The sequence below is a fragment of the Aythya marila genome (assembly GCF_965140915.1).
Source record: "Aythya marila genome assembly, chromosome: 5".
Taxonomy (NCBI): Eukaryota; Metazoa; Chordata; class Aves; order Anseriformes; family Anatidae; genus Aythya; species Aythya marila.
In genome coordinates, this window is record NC_139046.1 from 55094244 (window position 1) to 55115282 (window position 21039).

Here is a 21039-nt window from a genome sequence, read left to right on the forward strand (position 1 = left end):
GACAAACGGGAAGACTGGGATACATGATGAATCTGAAAAATAGCTTTCTAAGAATTTTAACCCTGAGACATTAGACATTTTACTGTAGTTTAGCATGGAGATTGTTTCTGGGTAGTATTTAGTACTTTTGCACACATTTCACTATTTATTTTTGGATTCGTGTTGGAGAAACTCAAAGCTTTTGAAAGAACAGTTTGTCGTTACAGCTACATTGCTGAATAGATGTTACCTGCCTGCATTCCAGGGACTAGGAGAGGGACATCTCAGATGAAATCCATGTTTCCAATGGGATTGATTTGTGATGTTTTACGTCATAGCCTTTGCAAAATGGGGTGCCTCAGGGTTGCAGCAGGAATGGGATTACATGCTGGATGTTCTATGGATGTTCTGTTTCATAGCCTCACTTTTCTCTGGTGGCTCAGCTGAGAGATTTTGCAGTGCCAAAGTTGAGGAGATGTATTGTCTTGCAAGGTGTGATCATCTCCTTAGCCATGTCCTTATTTTGTATAGAGCGAATGAAGCACAATAAGCACGATGCTTTCACTGCTGATGCACTTTGAATTGGATAGATAATACGTGTTTAGTTGAATCCTCTTGCTGACACTGAAATCTGTATCACCTTGAGCAAGCTTCACATGGGAATTACAGCCATTGGGCCACACTCATCTTCTAAGGGAGGCAAAATGACAATTTGAAGGCAACAGGGGTTTGCTGCCTTCTGTATTCTGCAATACTGTCTCATTTTATCTTAGGTATCTGGAGAGGGAAAAGGTTTCCATCAGAATGAGCAGGCCTCATGATGAGTTGATAGTGTAGGACAGATATAAAGTGCAAATTTCCCTGTTTCCCCTTTGGCTATTGTGTAAAGCCCTGATCTTTTTTTCCTGTTTCTGGGGCCAGGAGATTCCAATACCATTGTTTATTCCATCCTGCTTCATTTAGAACATGGAACTACAAAATAGGCCTTTAAGATATTCCCTGGTTATGGGAACATATCTGGGCTTCGGTGCTGAGACCCTAGCTATCAGAACTTCTGGGCTTCAGAAACTCATAGGTAAGGAGCTGGAGATTGTAAGATAATGAGGAACTGGACTTGTAGAAATTGCATGGTGTACGAGGCATGTAAAAGTTGCTTGCCTGGATAAGGAAATGGAGTAGACCTGGAGAAGAGCAATAGTAAGGTGAGGAAGGTCGGAGAGGCACTGAGTTGAGACCAGGTTTGGAATTTAAAGCTGTGTGGAAGGAGGCATAAAGTCTGGGGGATGAAGGCTTGTAAGTCTTCTGTAAGAAAATGGTATTTCTTAGATTCTGAGTTTTAAGCAAAACCTCTTTCAGCTCAGTTATCTTACAGTCTAAGAGGATTTTGTAACAGTACCTCTATTTTCAACATCTGTGTGTTCAGCTCAAGCCAGTGGGAAATACAGGGAAATAACGAATATCTCTGAACATCGAGATATTCATGGCACTGATACTTGTAGTGTTTTTGCTGGCACTGAGTAAATTATGTAGCTGAGAGACTTTATAATTTTCTTTAGTATCAGCATGCCACTGGGGTTGTTTATGTATCCCATTTCAAGTAAACAATAATGTCAAGGCTATCAACATTATTCCTCTTGCTCTCTGCTATTCTAGGATACACAACAGCCTTCTTGTCAGAAAAGAGGCAGTTTTTTTATGTGCATAAAATCATTGGCCATTGTTTTCCTCAATTTTTTGTTGTCTTGGGTATGAATGCCACACAAGTAGAGGGGTCAAGAGAAATACTTCCACTGTTACCTCAGTGCAGTACAAGAGCATCCTCCTACTGAGATGTTTCAGAGATGTTTCTGTTTCTAAACTATTACTTTTGACTTACCATTCCAATCTTCACTTCAAATAGTTTATCAGCTAGTTATTGGGCTGGAGCCAGTGTCTTGCATTGTGGGAATTAAACTGAGTGTGGAACAATTCAGGGATGGAATAGAGGAAGCAGCTAGACTTTGTTACCTCTGTTTTAATATTCGAGTCCCTCCACCTTTTTCTGAAGGTTCTGGTTGTCTGGGGAGGAAGGGGGGCAACAGGGAGTGCTTTACCCAGGGCATGTGCCCAAGAGGGTGAGGATACGGGCTCTTTGCAGTTCTTCTTTCACAGACCTCCCAGTCTGCTTGAATGAAGACCCCAGGGCTGGGTGGCCTTGCAGATAGCTGCCCGCAGATCCCAAGCAATAGGCATTCAGGAAAAAGAACAACTTTTTTAAGGGGTATCTGGTCAGTGTAGTGTAAGAGAGGGTAAGCAATGCTTGTAAGGTTTGAGAAAGACTTCATATTCCTGTTTTTTTTTTTTTCATACTTCTAGTGTTGTTTTTTATTATATTTAATGTTATTACCATTCTATAAAAACATTGCAACTGCTTTCTTGTAATTATAGGGGGAGTTATACATTTTTAATGGAGTTTAATGTTTTTTCCATACAAATACACAGAGCCGTTTTTTTCCTCAGGCTATGAACATTACTCTCATTTGAATCAATACATTTCAACTGTTAAATATGTCAGAGTGTCTGTTTTAGCAAAGAAATACCACCTCTTGGAGCCATAAAATACAGTGAATTGAAAGCTGACACCTAATATATTTTTCATTGGATACAGATGTTCAGTGCAAAACTCATTCTTTCAGCTTTCATAAAAGGGAACAGAACTAAAATACTCCAGCTTAGCATACAATATGCAGTGACCAAACTGCTAATACAATTCAGCATTAAAAATAGTGTAAACATATTGTTAAATATAAGCAGAAGATAGAAGATCTTTCCCGTGTCTGTTTAAAGAGAAAATAGCTTTAAATAGGTTTAAGTGTCATGGTTTTTGTTATGTTTTGTTTTGTTTTTTAAGGCTTGACCAGTAAAATCTATAAATTGCATCTATAAATTATAAAACAGAATAGATTGGTAGGATGTGATTTCTCTTTTACCCATGCAAGAGGTAATTGTGCATTTCAAAACAAAAGTAAAACCTTGCAGAGATTAAAAATGTTTGAAATAGATTTTTAAAAGAGAAAATGAGTCTATTAAAAAAAATCCAATACTTCATTAAAAATAAAGCAGTTCCTATAACATGGTAATATTTCAATTTCAGGTTTCTATTGGTTTATACCTTTTGCCGTAAATGTTGATGGCGCAAATGGGAATAAAACAGAAGCTAGAATGGCGGTGAAGTTTTTTGAGGTGCTGAAATGCTCAATTTTTGTATCTGTGGCCTGTTACAGTTTGAGACCCAGCTTCAGCTGAATTGGAGGCACTGCTAAAATCATGTCAGTTACGCATAAGCTACCACCATGATCAATATTTGCAGTGCTGCTACTGCTCTTCTGCCTGGAGAAGTAATTTCCGTGTATGGGAGCTATAAAGCAGGCTGTATGGCAGAGGGAATTAAGGGAGGGGAGAGGAAAAACAAACAAACAAATAGAACCAACTGACATTAAACAGATATTTCTGAGGAATGCATTTGAAAAAGCAGATTTAACTGTAACCAGAAATGTAAGTCTGTTGTATCTGAGAATGAATTGCTGCAAAGATCTTTGTCTTAATCTTTATTCTTTAACTGACCAAACTGAAAAGACTAGGCATTTTTTTGTCCAAAGGATGCTGAAGTATCTAACAGTTTTCAGGCAAGGGCCTAGACAAACAATCTTTCCTTTTTACTGATATTGCTTTATAATACTGCTCTCTTCAATGTTGTAAGTGAACACTGATTATCAGATTACAATGTACTCACAGTATGTTAGGGTATAACATTAGTTTTTAATTATCTATTTCATTTTTATTTTTGAGTATTTGGTTTCCCTTCTCAATGAAAAAGTATAGAAAAGCTTTATTTCTACTTAATCTTTTTCATAGCTTTCCTATTTTTTTCCTTTTTATTTATTTATATTTTTTTTTTTTGGCAAAAACATTGTGAACCAGCTCTAAGCAGACTAATGCTTTCAGTTTCCAGACATCTCATGGAAAATAATTTTTCCCACACTGACTGGAAAAGTATAAAACTGATTAACTGATTTGGTCAGGCAGCTGCTTCCTGGTCAAAAATCTGTGGCAAAAATAACCAGCAGTGGGCAGACTTCTACCTACTTTTTTTTTTTTTAAATCAGCTTTGAGTAGCAGAAGTGGATGTGAATGGGCTTGGGAACCAGTCTCACAACGTTATTTGGGATTGCTGTGTAATATCCTATGAAAAAAATGAGTTGATTGTGTTATTCCAGTTTCCAAATTACAGAGGAAGATATCACACACACACACAAAAAAAAAAAGTGCACCCAAACAAACAAACAAACAAACAAAAACTAAGTTCTGTCTTAATGGGAAAAGCAATAATTAGCAATAATTAGTCCTTGTTTCTCTCTTGGTATTGGTAGAAGTTAAGAATGCTGAACAAGACAGCTGCTGGTCAAAAGAGTCTCCAAAGAGAAGCCAATTTTTTCCAGTAAAAATATGAAAAGTTTCAACAAGAATTACAAATAATTTAATTTGAAAATGATGTCGTGATTCTGGGAGTTTAGTTTGAGGCAGCAAATAATTCCCTTTTCAACTGGCCTGTCCAGCCTCATCAGAAGGCAGGTCTCTCTGTGGGACACTCAGGATCTCCTCCTGCAGGAAGATGCAGTGGTAGAGTCATGGAAGGTAGTTGGCTTTGTTCCAGCCAGCATATTTTGATGTTATCAGCCAGAATGGCAATATCAAATCAGACTATTGGTTCTGTTCTTTTGGATGAAAGTTTTAATTTGTGTGGCAAGTAGATACATGACATGAAATTTTGTCATCTCTCTCTCTCTCTTTTTTTTTTTTTTTTAATGAATCTAACATTTCTTCTGAAAAATGTTTTTTCCAAGGGGCTTTGCAGTCACTAGTATTTGCTCACATTTTTGCAGGATCAAGTCTTGAAGGCTCGTTAAAGAAAACTGTCATTTCCTTCTTTGCACAGTTTGCTGCTTCTGTTGCAAAATAATCTGCAGTAATAGTGTTAGCAATTCTTATGCTATAGCTACCCACACATACTGGTGTAAATCATCTGCCTGCTGCACAGGTAAAAAAGACAGCTAAAAGCACTGGAATTTCTTATGTAAAATGCTGTATGTGATTTCTTATAGGCTGGAATTATTTTCTGGTAACATACCTTCCCCCCAAAAGCATGTTATTTTTGAATAATTTGCTGTATATGTACTGGTGAGGTAGTAGTGAGATTATTCACTAAGTATTGAATGTAATGCAAGTTATTCAGTTAAAGCATGTTTTTTCAAGTTGTTGTCTATGTATTTAGAATGTCCTTTTTTTTTTTTTTTTTTTTTTTTTTTTAAATAAGTGCAATTGATACTATTGCACACTTTTTGCCATGCTAACTTTCTGCTTGCTGTTCAGGTAGAGAAATAACAGCAGAAACCTTTATGGAGAAATTGGATAATGGTGCCTTACTTTGTCGGTTAGCTGAGACCCTGCAGGAGAAATTTAAAGAAAACAGCTTTGAGGCAAACAAGCCTGGTAAAGTAAGTGTCATTAAATGTTCTAGCATGTATTATCATTATCTGAGATATTTTGACTGTTTTGGTACTGAAATTTTCTGTGCAGTTAAGAATTTTTATTTATGGAGTTTCTGCAAATGGGCAGAGATATAATGGTTGGTAATGTAAAACTGGGGGAAACGAATGCTTCTTTGGTAATTAGTAAAGTAATTACAAGAGGAAGGTACTCAAAAATGACTTTTAACATGTGGAGAATAAGACATTGAATGGCATCTAGCAGTGTGATATGGTAGCTAATAGAGAAAACGTGATCCTTGTATGTATTTGCGAAGGGTATATTAAGTAGCCAAGGGAGGTGCTGTTTCCTCCATAAACAGCTCTAGGGAGGCCAATAATAAAATTCTATAGTTACTTTTGGTGTCTAGAATTTAAAGGTCCTGTGGCGTACTGGAAGGAGTTCAGTCAAGAGCTGCAGAGATAATGTGGAAAACATAAACCTTCAGAAGACACTGAAGAGCTGTGCAAAGATCAGGTTAAGATCTCGCTTGGTCCCAACCATAGGCTGACTATATTGGGAGAAATTAAAGAGTGCAGCAAGTGTCTTTTTGAAAGAAGTTAGATGAGATGGTTGACATATACATTAGTTCAGTTGCTCTGCAAGTGTTTTTATTTCTCTTTCTGGCAACAGATACATCTTTCTTTAAACCTAAAAAGGCAAATACACAGCAGGTTTAAAACAAACAAACAAACAAAAACAAAAAACACCCAAAAAGAGAAAGTAAAAAATGCATTTTCTCTTTTTGATGTTCTCATAACTTGTCTGGAGGAGAAATCCAGGCACACCGTAAGTTTTATCAGCAGTTTTGAGGACTGACAGTGTTGTCAACAGCAGCTGCTTAAGCTGTTTTTTTTGTTTGTTTGTTTGTTTGTTTGTTTTTGTTTTTTTTTGTTTGTTTTTTTTTTCTTTTTTTTTTTTTTTTCTAGTTTCCAAGCTTAGAATTGTTGTTGTAGAAAAAAAATGTCTACACTAAGGCAGGCTTCTTCTTTTTTTTTTTTTTTTTTTTTTTCCTCTAAAGAAAAAGGAGGAGATAGCTGTGAGGAGAAGTGATAAGAAGTAAATCAGAGAGGGAAGGAAAATTTCTCCCACAAGGACAAAAATACAGCTGGAACTCATATTTCATATTTGACCTGGCAGTCAAGATTTGGCTAGTAGAAATACTGGATGACTTCTGAATTGCTCTTTATAATACGGTCCAGCTTGTCTTCACCTAAGGAGTGGTCTATTAGTGTCACAATAATTCCCAAATTAAGGAAAAAAATAAGGCAGTATTTTTGGTTGAGTTTAGGAGCTATCTAGGCAGAAAGAGCTATTACTTTTTTAATTTATTTTTTTCTTAAAAATAAACAAATGAAAAGTTACTGTTGGTAACAAAAGCTACTAAAAGCTTCAGTGAATAACCCAAAGGTAAACTTGGCTACAAAGTTCTGAAATAATCCGTTTTCATATCTTGCCCAGCTGATATGCTAGAAAGTCAATTAAATCCTGAATGGCAAGCCATTTTATTTTCTTTTTTAAGACTGACATCTCTGAAAGCCATGTCCTTTTAATTTTAAATTGTCAGAAAAATAATAGGTGTAAATTAATCAACAACTACAACATTCCAGTGAATATTCAGAAACTCAAAATATTCATTTTAAAGATATATTATTTTTTGTTTGCTTTTCTGTCATCAGACCTTTATCTGATGCTGGGTCATTTTGATAGAGCAGCCATTTGGAAAGATAACCGAGAAATATATCAGTGTTACATCTGTGTTCTGCCACTGGAGTGGTAGTGCTCCACTCTTAGATTAACTTCTTCAGTGGACAATATGGCCTTCTTTATTTCAGATAGCTGATCCCCCTTTTTTTTTAACTGAATTACATTAGAAGCTGTTTAGACATTTGTAATTATGAAGACTTTTGGTCTTCATTATTTGTCACACTGGTATAATAGGCAATACAACAAAATGGAAAACATGCTCCACTGCTATTTTCTCAATGTATATTATTTCATATTTATTCTAGTAAGAATTGAAAGAAATGTCAGTGTAATAGCTTTGTGTCATTGTAGGTTATTAGGGAACTACTTATCATTTCAGATTGTAATTCCCTGTGAAGCAATCCCAGGCAATAGGACTTGTATACACGTTGGAAAATCTGACTTGTGGTGCCAAGGAAATTTATAAGAAGATTATACTGTATGATATTTAACATAGTAAGAATTCCACAGTCCTCCTCTGAATTATTATTATTATTATGCTCTCCAGTAACAATACATACGGAATTTTGAAACAATTTGGTCCTTTCTCTGTGCACAGGAAAACATAACCATTATGGTCTTTCAACCAGGTGCTTTGCAGCAGATGACTTCACTGGTAGCTGGAAGTTCTATAGAGACAACCTCTATCAAAACAGATACAATGTTTTTTTGCAACTGAGTGAGGGAGAGAGAGGATAAGGCTGAAGATAAAGATAATGGGGATGGAGGGAATCTTACCAACTCCCTCCACAAGCTTGAAGACTTGGTTTGTTTTCATAAGTCAAGTTTTTCCTCATTTATAAGCTACTTCCTAGATGGCAGAACTCCATAAAATACTTTGGTTTTAGTTTCATCTTAGAGGAAGATGACATATCCTGTCCTGTTTGATATATACTGCTGATCAGGAATTTGCTTTCACAGCTTTTTGGAGCTGTCTGGCTAGTTGAGCAGCTACAGCAACATGTGTAAGGATACAATAAAAAACTAATGCTGCATACACTGACTGGCCAGTTGTTTGCTATAATTTCTTAAGTTTGATCTACAGACTGACAGAGGTTAAATTGTATTGCCTCAGAATTTATTACTTGCACAGTAAGTTTCTATTCACTGTCAGTATTGCAGTTGGTTTCTTGATGTAACTGCATGACTTCCTCTCTCATGAGGGAGGACTGAATGCTCTTCATCTTTCAGGGCCCCCGTAGGTCAGCATCAGCCTTTTGAAGCGTAAAATAATTTGGGAAAGCATAAACCAAAAAGGCTGTGTCTCCCGTAATATCAGGTCTTCCAAATCTGGAAGGAAGAGGCTGGTATTGATATAAACCCTTCCTTGTTGTATCATGTGGAGAAGCTTTGGGATACTGGAAACATTTTCCAAAGAGTTAGGGAACTGCTGGTAAAGTCACTTGGGAATACAGCTTTAAGAAACTGAAAAGGAGATTAAGAAGTATAGAACAGATAAGTGAAGTCTTCCTTCCTTAAGAGTCATAGGAAGGCACCAAAGATCAAGAGAGTAGTTTTTTGTGAAAAGTGTTTATGTAGGTTAGGATTCTTCAATGTGGAAGGAAGCGGAATGGGTACAATGGATGGAACGTCTGAAATCGTGAAGGGTGTGGCAGATATTCCCAGTTTTTCCTATACAAAACTGACATCTAATGAAGCTGGTAGGAGCCAAACAAACAAAAGTGGATTCTTGTTGATGAAGTGGTTGGAAGTGTCTTGCCAATGAACGTTACCCACTCGTAATGTTGACCTGGGTTCAGGAAAACACCAAATAAGAAAGACCTTAAAAGTCCGAATATACAGAAAACCCACGAAACCCAGAAAGTCCCCATATCATCAAGTAGTTGGGGCCTGAGAAAATGTTGAGAGGTATAATGTGTTTGCTGTTGTCTTATTCTAGGTTGGAAGGTACCTACTTAAGGCTGGTCTAGTCTAGGTGGGCCTTTGGCTGATCCAGTAGGGTTGCTCTTATGTTTTGTGGGTTATCACTTTTGGAGGCTGAACGCCTTGCCGGTTGTGCAGGGTTGGGCACTGGCAAATCTGTCCTTACACAAGGATCACGCTTCTCAGAAATCAATTTAAATTAAATTGTACTTTTAGTTCTGCATACATATGGAATACCATTTTGCCTTTAGGACTGAAGTCTTACAGCTAAAAATAGCACCTGAGTCAGACTCTGCTTGGTATCTATTATCCAGAACAGTTATATGAGATTGAGAGCACTGGAGTTTGGCAGCCTCTGGTGCCTTTTATGCAGTTTCTGCTCAGCGCCCTCCTGAGCTTGATGTCTTAACAGGTGCTTGGGGATGTCAGAATAGATACTGAGTGTTTCTGTCACGAGTCAAACTCCCTGACCTCTGGCATTAGATTAGTTAATCATACAGTAACAGGCTATTAAAAACATTTCCATTGCTAATGATGAAAAAGGTAGCAATTGTTCATTTCAAAGGATGTTAGGTGCTAGATTCTTTTGCAAATCCCAGAAGACAGTGTTCTTCCTTGTTCAGCAGCTAAACCGTGCTTCAAAACCTAGTGTTTCAGAAAATGTTGATATTGTATCTGAACCTTTGCTTCAGACAACTTAGAGTTTTGAATAGGGAGTGTGGTGTTTGGGTAGTGTGACTATGTAATATCTGCTTAGAGAAATAATTTTTTTCAGTTCTTTGGAGATTTTATTGTCATAATAATGTCTTGTGTGCATTTACAAAATGACGTGGAGATAGATGACTGATATCCGTCTTAATAAATGCTGGACACTTAAATGGTAGTAAGTTGATGCAACTACGTGTATTGCTGCTAATGATCTGTGTCTAGAAACTACAGACTTATTATTATAGCAGAGGTTATTCTGTAAAAGTGATTCATGTCACAGGATGCCATTTTTTAATTTTCTCCCATTGGCTTGGATTTCATCTCCATGCTCTCCTGGCAGTCTTTTACTTTTCCTGACAGATAATTAATTTGAGAATCTCACAGCTGTACAAACAAATTTAAAGCATCAAGGCATGTGCACTATGCATAGAGCCTGCATTTGCTTGGGCTTAGTTTATTAAGCCCATTAATTAAGATTTTAAAATAAACATGGATAAACTGTGTTAATGGTTATCGCAGTTTTAATAGGCAGGGTGTAATAGTCTGCCCACCATCCTTGAAGCCATACATGTATTTATGAATATTCCATTGAAAACAATGGTTTCATGGAAAATGAATTAAAACAGTTCGAAGCTGAATCATTCCTTGTCTCAGAGTTCTCAGAGGTTAATCAGATAAATTTCAACTCAAATCTCCCCTAGAAATAATTTGGAAAAACAAATCAAAATCTAAAATTCAACCTCATTTTCAAGAAGCCATGATCTAGATGTGATTTGGCATATAAAAGAGGTAGAAGTATAAAATAAATCCAGATGCAAATATTTCTGAAGTCTTAAACTATTTAATTCAATTATGCATTAAATTTTATTCTTCCAGTGGGAGCTGAGATTATCCTGGTTTAATGTCATTAAACTGAATGTACGCTGAAAAAAAGCTGTTGTGTATAAAACACTAAATTTTGCCCTCATAGGTACATGTGTATTTCCATTGAAACTGTCTGGTAAAGCACCAATTTATTCACACACACGTTCCTGTATTTCCTAACATTAAGAAATAGTGCCCACCTCTTACCCATAGTCCTAGTAACCGAAGTGTATTCTGCAGTGGTTCCACATGCAAAGCTTTCCCTTGTGCCAGGAAATATACTTAGTGAATCTGAGACTTGGAGGGTGCAGATCACTGTTACAGCATTGGCTTCTCTGGAGTCATGCAGATTTGCCTACAGTGAAATTTTGACTGTATGTGTTTTGAGTTATAATTAAGAGATCTGTATTGAGATTTTGGGTGAAGATTTCTTGCCCTTAATATCTAATATTGAAGTTGGATCTCAGGTAAGAAACAGTTGTTCAGTTACACAAACAAAAACTTAAAGTTTGTTTGAAGTTTTCCAGATGCTTATGCTTCTAAAGAGAACTGTGCATCTGTGGAAGTAAAGACAGAATCCTGTAAAGCAAAGGACTCTAGAAGGCAGGGAAATGACTTGAATTCTGTCAATATTGAAAGAAGGGACTAATGGCAAAAGAACAAGATTATAAACTGGAGACCATATTCACTTTCAATTTCAGCTGTAAGCTTATTGTTTGCTCTTGGGAGAATACATTCAATGCTTTCATTTTCCACATCTGTTACCTGGGAATACTATTCACTGCATGTTATTGCTTTGATTTGTGAACATTGCAAAGTGCTTTGAGCTCATCTTGTGCCAAACTGTATTACTATCCCACTTGCTGAGCTGTGATCAGTACCTAAGTAATTTCCATTATGAAAACAAAAAATGTTATTTGACTCGTCTCATTCATAAGGAACATGGAAAGCTATGGTTCTGTAAACATTGATAGAAGACAGACCTTAGCTTGCAAATCTATTGCCTCAAAGAGTTTGCTTTTTGCTCTGCAACAAGGCCACAAGAATATCTACTAAATGTAATATTCCTGGAGAGGAGAATCTGGGTTAGGATTTGACTGATCTCCCAGACCATTGAGAGTCAGAATTGAGTAACAGCTTTAGGTTGCCCTAACAATTTACAAGAACAAAAGATATATATAGTCTTGTTTTATCTTTTCAATTATTATTTTTCATCAAGGGAATTAAGTGAATGGGGAACTTATCAGAATCCTGGAAGCTTGTGAGAAATAGCAAATGACATTTGAATCTCCAAGGAATGCATTGAAATGAGGAAAGGAAACAAAAAAAAGGAAAGGGGAAGAAGAAAGTGAAACCAGATAACTTTATTTTTCTTCTTGAAGAAGAAAAGATCCTGCCTTAATAAAGTCTTCCTCAAATGATTTAGGTGTTATGCAATGAAAATCAGTACATTTATAGTTTTCTTTCATTAGGTCTTTCTGAATTGTAATAATGCTTTTTGAACATTAAACAGCAAGGTATTTTTAATTAAGAACATGGCTACCAGATTCCTAAACAGAATCAGATTTGTGTGCTTGCTATGAGAACATCCATAGGTACAGCAGAGAGAATTGCATCAATTTTTTTTTATTATTATTTGGAAAGGTTCTAAGTTTTCCGTGCCTGAAGCTGTAATTTAAGTTCAAAGGGAAAGGGCTAAGAATAAACACTTTATTTGGGCAGTTTTTTCTCTATCTTTGCTTTGAAGTATCTTCCTCTGAAACGTGTGGATCTTGCTCCTCTCATACCCTGGATGGCCAAAATTGAAAGTGTGATCTGATCACCATTGCACACCTATTTTTACTGCAGGCTCCAGTTTTTCAAGGTTACCTGTGTCCTGTAGAGGGAATGGACTTGCAGCAAATATGGTATTCTGTAAGCTTGATGCCTCAAGCCTGTCAGTCCACAGTAAAGCCTCCCCAGCTACCACTTAGGCAACCACGTATGCACTGCATGGCACTGGAAAGCATTGCACGGCCTTAGCAGGTCTGGTGGTCTCATAGCCCCTGTTCAGGTGCTCTCTGTGAGCTGTAAACCTGATGCTCAAGCCAAGAATTGCATGGATGTGGTCAGGCTATGAACAGATTCTCTGTGGTCTGCGGCAGCAATTTGCTTGTCTGCACACTTGTACTTTCTGGAGACATTTGTTTTCAGCTAAAGCTTGCGGAGCCAATTTCTAATCATACACAGTATAGATATGGTTCTTAGTTATGCAGGAGGGACAAAAATCAAGTACAGTACTGTCTTTTTGTATATTAATCTTTATAGTGACACCCTGATGTGGCTAGAAGAGGAAAAGAGTAATCTTGTGAAATGACTCATGAGTCCTAATCCATCTGGAAGGAATCATTTCCACAAGACCATAAAGCTGTTTGTTAGCAAATTCCTTCTACCTTTCTCAGACATGTCAATAGCTTGCTGAGCTCGTGTTCATACACACAACTGGATTGCTACCAGGTTTCTTGCAGATACTGGAAGATTTGCCTGCAAATGGTCACGTGGACAAACCCTACGTGCTTGAGCAAATAATTCTTACAACTCAAGTTTTCCTGCCTGCAGGAAGATTGCATGGTAGCATAGGGTTCTGTTTCTTACCACATGGTAACAGGAGATCTTTCACCAAACTTAGGATATTTTGTGGTTGTCTGCCTGGTATTTTCCAGGTGAATGTGTTGAAGAGCATAGCGGCTTTTAAGTGCACTTTATGCACCATGTTGAAGACAGTGCTATGCAGCACTGGAAAGAGCTCTGAAGCATCCTGTATCTTCAAGGTCATTCTTCCTGCTGATGCTTTGCCCTGGGAAAAGAATTTTTTTTTTTTTTTCCCCCCCTCTTTTAGCTGGAGTAGATGTGGACATTTAATCACCATGTGAACCGTCCTTGCTCTTCTGGAAAGTGAACCTAAGACAGGGATTCTCTTGCATACCTCTTTCTCTGGCCCTTCCTGAACTTGCAGAAATACTCAAAATTTGCATCTTGTGATAACTATCATGGAAAAAGTAGTTCAGATTTAAGGAGCTAATGATCTGTTAGCTCCTGCTTTGGAAAATATGCTAATGATTCAGACTGAAAATAGGGTCAAGAGAACGGAATTTTGACTTCTAATAATACCATTTAGCTAGAAATCATGTTCCCTTCCCCCCCTGGATATTTAGTGAACACAGTTTTTAAATAAAATACCAATATTTAGATTCTTCACAAAATCTCTGTTCAAACTGGATTTTCTTCATAAAATTTTACCATTACTCCAGCCTCAGTATTGGAGGACATAGTTTTTGAAAGGAAAGTATAAACAGCCATTTGTAGGTTTGCTTGATTTGCTTCTTATGTTAAATGCATTCTGTTACTATTATTGTTTATTTTAAGTCTCTAAATTAATCTATAAACATTTTTGCAACTTTCCAACAGATATTTTATGGGGCTTTCTGATAGACTGTTAGGGAAATGTCTGGAACAGGAACATAAGATTAGGCACTTGAATGTACATTAGCATTATTATTATTTTTTTTTTTTTTTTTGAGAAAATATAACTTAGACAAACTGTCTTTGGCTCAATTGTCCATTTCTTAAGTCAGATTTAGTGTTAGCAGCTTGAAGGAAGTAATAAATGAGTAAGAACTACAGGATTTGATACCAATAGTGAGTCTTGAACTTATAAAAGGAGCAAACATTTCTGAAATGGTACTTGTGAATATACTGCCACACGTTAAGACTGCAAGGCAGGAGGGGAAAAACATTAGTCATTTTCAAGTTTAGACACTAATTTATAGATATCATAATTATGTTGAATTTGTTTATTTTTATAAGCATGTATTCCCACTTGGGCACGTGTATGTAGATTGGCCCCAAATGCTTCAGGAATAAAGCAAAGCTTTGTTCACAACCTTAGAGAGTGAGTTAAGGCTGGTTTGGAAATTTGGCTGTGTAGATTAACATTCCAACATGTTTTTCAAATCATGGACACTTTTAAATTCTACGCCAGTGTAGAATTCCCAGGGCTCCAGCAGTTTCCTTGTGGTTTCTAATTGAAGAACTCGCAGAAAAAAAGTCTTTATCATAAAGGCAAAGACCTAATTTTTTTAAAAAATGATCATGAAGGACTTTGGAGAGTCAGACTTACCTGCAGTGAGCTACGTGTAAAATTCTTTCTCAATGTTTTCAGCATTTGCATAAAAATTTTATTTTTGTTACGCATCTGGAAAGTGAACAGATAAAGCACCTGAAAAAAACCAACTGTCTTCCTTTAGACTGGGTGATCTTTATCATGTATTCCTTGACACTTGGCTCGTGTTAGGTAAAGCACCATTTGGAACTAATCTTACAGAAAGGGCTGGGAAACCTCCCCATGCCTCATCCCCACCTTGCACTTCAAAGGATCACAAAGCACGAGATTGATCGTGGAGAGAAAAGCTGCAGGAAAAAGAAGAAGAGGCATGACAGTATACCCAGCACTGTAATAATTACATCTAGGGATTTGAATGACTAGTTACATTTGTTATTCAGGCTGCCAGTGAGATGTTATCCTCTAATTCCACGGATCGAAGAAATATGTTGGTTGTTCAAACTGCATTACACCACACTCTAAGTGAAAGCATGGAAACATCTTTCAATATGAAAATTTTTTAAACCTATAATGTGTTCTGATGGACTCGAGCTATTCAGACTCAAATTTTCTAAGCATTGTCATGACCTTAGCTTGGATTCTTCTGCAATGATTAAGGGGAAAAAGTGACTTTGAAATTTCTGAGACTAAAATATGTTGTTTTTGCCAAAATTTAATATTTTTCATATTCAAGAGAATCATTTACGCTTCAAGAATGTGTTATTTGATAAGGGATGGTCATGGGTTAATAAGATGTCTTTTAAAATGTGTCCTGTCAAAGTGCATTCATATTTGACCAAGTTATATTCCACGGAAAAAATTCAGTTTATACATGCAGTTGCAGTTCATTCACAGGCCCTGTTGCATGGTAATGAAATAACCACAAACAGCTTACACAAATGTAGTCCTCCTACGCTTCTCATTAAATTACATATAAATGAAGGAAATTTAGAAGCTGGGATAGTTTAACTTGGTCAACTAACTGTGTGTTAATTCAGCTCTGGCTTTGGCGATTGCAGTAGGGAAAAAAGTTCCAAATTGTCTATCAAAGATAAGCTGTAGTTATCTTCTTAAAGAACAAGTGTGAAAATTGCCCCTTTTTGTTCTCATCAGATACCTAAGAAGCCTATTATGAAATGGCAATTTAAAAAACGCCAGTAAAAACATGAATTCTGGAAACCTAAAGGCAGTGTTCAGAACACTTAATGAATGGTGATGAACTCATGAAGCCAAGGCTTCTTTGACATGACATACCTTAGTCTCTGTCTTAATTTTGTTATAAAATGCTACTTTTTTTTTTTTTTTTTTTTTTTTTTTTTTTTTTTTTAGGTTGCAATTAGGTTGCTGTTTAGGTTGCAATCTCTAAGGAATTATTTTATAGCATAATAAAACCAAACAGTACCCTCCTTTTGTTTTTTGCTTCTGGCCTGCTGGCATTTTCAGAGCATAAATAGAAGTCATGTCTTTTAATTTGTGGTGCATGTATCCTTGAAGGTTGTCAGTTAATTCTAAATTATCTCTGAGAGATAATTGAGAAAAGTGAATTTGTCAGTAGGCTTAGGTACATTATACAGTTAGATGTCAGGAAACTGAAAGTCAATTTATAGACCTCCCTAAGCCATTGGACTCCGGTGACTTAATCCCTGCCTCAATTACACAAATAGAGAAGGCAGGAGCAGGGTCTGACATCTGTTTATGTGGGCTTTTTGTTGTTGGTTTTCATAAAGGTGGTCTCACCCGCTCTTCAAGGGAAGGGTTCAGGTTGTTGGTCTGTGTGTGTTATCCAGCCACCCAATAGCCATGCTGTGTATGGGACATGCTGGGAGAAGGCTATTTCCTCCTTCGGTTTCTGTTTCCTTTTTTTTTTTTTTTTTTTTTCCAGATAATTCAGTTGCTGAATAGCTCTTGAATTTTAACAGACACCTAATTCCATGCCATATTTTGCTTTCAATTAAATAGTGCTTTTTCTGGCACATGTCATGATTTTGCCTCATATGTTAAAACGGAAATGCCCCTTGACTAAACTTTAATCAAATCTAATTATATAACTAATTTTAACTGGTGAATGAAGCTTCTGCCATACTACTTCTTGGTATTATTTGTGTCTGGGTATACAAGTTAACTGGTTCATTATATATGGAGTTAGTCATCTCTTTTATTCTTTTGTTTTCTAAGACACTGCTAGAAGTAGGAGTTGCTGTGCATTTGTTAGATTAGATTTTCATAACTTTTTTTTAACCCCATCTTTTTTGGATAAAAATCAGTTTTCATCTCTTGCTACATGAACAGTGAGCTGTGTCTTGGACAGAGCTCTTGGAATAACAGAGCCATAAACAAAGTCTTAGCTTTTAAAAATATATTGTTGTTAGAGTAAGTTTATTCTTCATCTATGCTTTCTTCTTAAGAAGTTAAAGCTAATACTACATGGAAGAAATGAGAGAATATGCTTGACTAACACCATGGCTAAACTTAGATTTGAATTTATTTTAATGTCGTACTCTGTACCTTTATATAAAGCCCCAGTAATGTTAATTATTTCTGTTGTCATATCATAAACTGGTTGGGTATTCCAAAGCAATCCCAAATGTTTTAATAAAATCTAGGATGTGGATAAGGAGTGTTTTTTGGAATTTGATGACCTCTACATTGCTTGCACAGGGTAAGGATCTGGTTAATAGACAATATTTAAACTGTCAACTCTTTAAACTCCTAAGTCTTGAAAATTTATATGTTAAGCTTTAATTTCTACAATTTTCCTGTATTTTGACTTTATCTTGCATATTTGGAAGGGCTGGAGGATGTTGCTCTTTTTTTTTCCTAAGGTTTTGTTTTTGACATGGGAGAGGTTTCATTTTCTAATTTCAGGTATGTATTTCCATATTCAGAGTTACTTGTATCCAATTTGTGTATTTAGTAAGTTATTTTCATTTGTTGGTCCAATGGTTATGCTTTGAAAATGGTTTCTACCACAGTAAATGGAAGTAAACTTACTTTTCTTCCCCTTACTACCACAGTAAGGGGAAGAAAAAAATACAAAGGGTCCAGCTGAATAGCTACTTAAGGTTGCAGGAATTACTTTAGTTTATTCATCATTCAGTTCATACTTGCTCATCTTCTTCCTTGTACCCAAGTGGGAGTGACACTTCAAAAAGCTGTGAAATCCCTTATTCAAAAGGAGGTATGATTTTGAGTCTTCAAAATATGACTCAAATCTGCTATTAGAAATGTTGTTGTTTTTTTAACATGTATGTGTGGACCCTCATTTTGGAAAAATGGTTTAAAAATACATTTTTTTTTTCCATGTGGTTCCAGAGCATCAGTGTAAAGAGAGTCCCTTTTGGGTTTAGAAGTGAACCTGACGGCATTTTTCCAGGATTGCGTCATATATTTCACTCACACTTTCACATCCTGCATTAAACCACATGCATGCACATCAACAAGACAAGATTGTAAAAGGAGTGTAACTGGGGAACTGTTTTCATGATATCCGATAGGAGTAATTGCGGCCACTGCTGTTTCAAAGCAACTGTGGTTATACTATACTATGTCAACAAAAGTCACTTTTGCCATATGGAAAGCTAATTACTTCAGAATGATCTGCTAGAAAGCACTTCTGAGATATTCAGGCCATTTATACAAACCGGCAAAGAATACTTGAGCATGAAATCTTTCCTAAATAAGAGCTTTCACATGTTATAAGTTGAATGTTACAGTGAGAGTTTTGGAAATACTGAAAAAATAGACTTCTATTTAAAAGGTGGTAGGCAAATTTATTAGGTGATAAGAAAATATGAGTATTTCCCTATGATTTCTATGATCAACCTGATTGTGCTGTTGTTGAATACAGAGGAGGTTTTTGCTGTTCTATTCAGCAGGACCCTAATGCTGTGGGAAATGGGATGAAATATAGAATGCTATATGGTAGTGAGATCATGCAATGCCAGGGATATTTGTCTATGTAGTATTTATTCCAGAAATGACTGTTAGTTATGTGCATGTGGTTTTTTTTTGTTTGTGCATTTTCCCCCTTCAAAAATGCAGGTTTTTCCCTTCTGTAGTCAGTGTCAGTACGTTTTGTTTTTGCATTTGGGAAGTTTTCATCTCTGAGTTGTTCAGAGCACCTGTTAATCAACCATTTATCTGTTACTATGAAACTAAAGAATATCCCAGTTTCGTTAGGTATGATAGATCTGTGTCTAGACCCTTATTATTTGCTGTCAGTACCAATAACTACACAAAAATAGTGTCTAGAAGACACTGGAATCTTGATAATTGTAAAATGATTGTTTATAGTTCCAGGAATGTCTATGTTTCACAGTGAACTTAGGTTGATTGATATACTTAAAGGTCTGTCCTAGTTGTCAAGGTATGGATGTGTTATTGATGGATAGCCCATTATGTAAATGAGGTTTTAGGTGGTTTATTTACTGACTATAACTGCATAGATTTCTGATGCATAAACCATCTGTTCTGAAGTGCTTTTCTTGAAAGCATTTCTATAGACAGTCTTGTCATCTATCTAAATCAACAGATATAAAACATTTAGAAGCAAATTTCTTAATATGCTGTTAATACTGGTGAGCAGCAGCAGACCTGGAGAAGACTCCAGTTTTCTGCCTCCCATGTCAGGTATAGCAATGCCTTCCCCAACAGCTCCTTATAAGAACAGCAGTGTCAGCTCTCCTGGCAGTCTCCTTGGCTCCAGCTGCTTTTGTTCTGCTGAGGGCATCTGTTCCAGGGAGCAGCCTGGTCTATGGGGTCAGTGCTGCAGGTGGACTCGTGTCCTGTGTGCTCTGGGCTCAGCAGAGTGAGTTGGTAGGGTCCAGGTGTCCTCTGATTGCCAGCTGGCACCCACCAGCTATATAGCACAATAGTTTGATTTTGGTTTTTCTCTTCCTAGTTGAAATTTCCAGAAATAATATGAGGGCTTTAAGACAGGCTTGCAGAACAGTGTTTAATACCGTTAGCATGACATAAAAGAATATAGGTTACTTTTCAGGGGATGCAAGAGGGTGAAGGCTCTAAAGGCAAGGAATTGGTTGGGTTGGTGCTGGAGAACTGAGTGGAAGGAAACCCTCTATGATTTCACCCGTAAAATCATTCAGAGCTGTTCCAGGGCTTATGAGCAGTTTTTGACTTGAAGACTAGCTAGACTGGCTGCAAAGGAGAGTCAGAGAATAAAGTAACTTAGATGTGCTGTGGAAAAGCAGCCATGAGAACTGAGGTGTGAACTGAGAAATGACAGAGTTTCACAATGCAAGGATATTTTCAGAGGAAAATTAGGTGTAGCTTTATCTCCTTTCCATACTCTCTCGAGTAGCTTATACCTAAGTCTGCAAGTGCCAGGAACACTGGAGCTGGCTTCTGTCATCTTGTTCCTGTTATAGTGCTATGAATCTGTTACAAGGTCATCCAGGATTTGAGCTTTAAGTTGGATGTAGTCATTCAAAAAGTCCGACCGACATAGATTTCTTGGATGTAATCTGCTTGGTATCTTTACGTTGACCTGTTCACTCAGTTGGTTTAATGTCTGTGTATTGCATCATAAAGATGCTGTGGTCCAAGTGGAGGTATTGTGGTAAAAGAGTTTCCTTGTTTGATATTAATGGTGTAGCTTGGGTTTTTCTTTAAAAATTTATGTAAAACTGGTCAGTGGTTTTGATAATACCATGTAGAAAAATATCAATATCTCTTTATAAATGTTTTGGAACATAATCATTGTTGTAGAGCAAGTAGAAAAACGTAAAAAGATGCAGTTGGAATAAGAATCTTCAGGAGCTGAGGGCTAGATGCAGAGCTAACTAAGCAATAGGCCTAAATATTTATAAGGCATGCGTATATATTTAGGGCAACTTCTAGGCTCATACTGACATAATGACAAGTTAATTGGAATGCTGTTTATTCTGGTAGACATTCTATTTGTAGTTTACTTGGTTATCAGGTATGTGGAGAAGATTAGTTTCGTGTCTGCATATGTATTCTGCAATTACATTACTGCAATAAGACCTCAAACTGAAAATCATGTATCAACTCATTCTAAATAGTCTTTAAATACTAATATAAGTACGCTACCAGCAGCTCTTGTAAAGGGTAGCCTGCTCCCATGTCTGTCTTCCCTCCCTACATTTCTAAGAATTACTTGGGACCATTCA

General features: G+C 36.7%; 1 protein-coding gene across 1 annotated transcript in view; it reads left to right on the forward strand.

Moving 5' to 3' along the window:
* GAS2 (growth arrest specific 2) overlaps positions 1–21039 on the forward strand; it is a gene marked incomplete at its 3' end in the record, with an annotated part of 88037 nt that overhangs the window by 11775 nt on the left and 55223 nt on the right. Inside the window, exon 3 of the mRNA XM_082760824.1 lies at positions 5389–5513. Coding sequence (XP_082616950.1) covers positions 5389–5513 — 125 coding nt within the window. The remainder of the gene's footprint in view (positions 1–5388; positions 5514–21039) is intronic.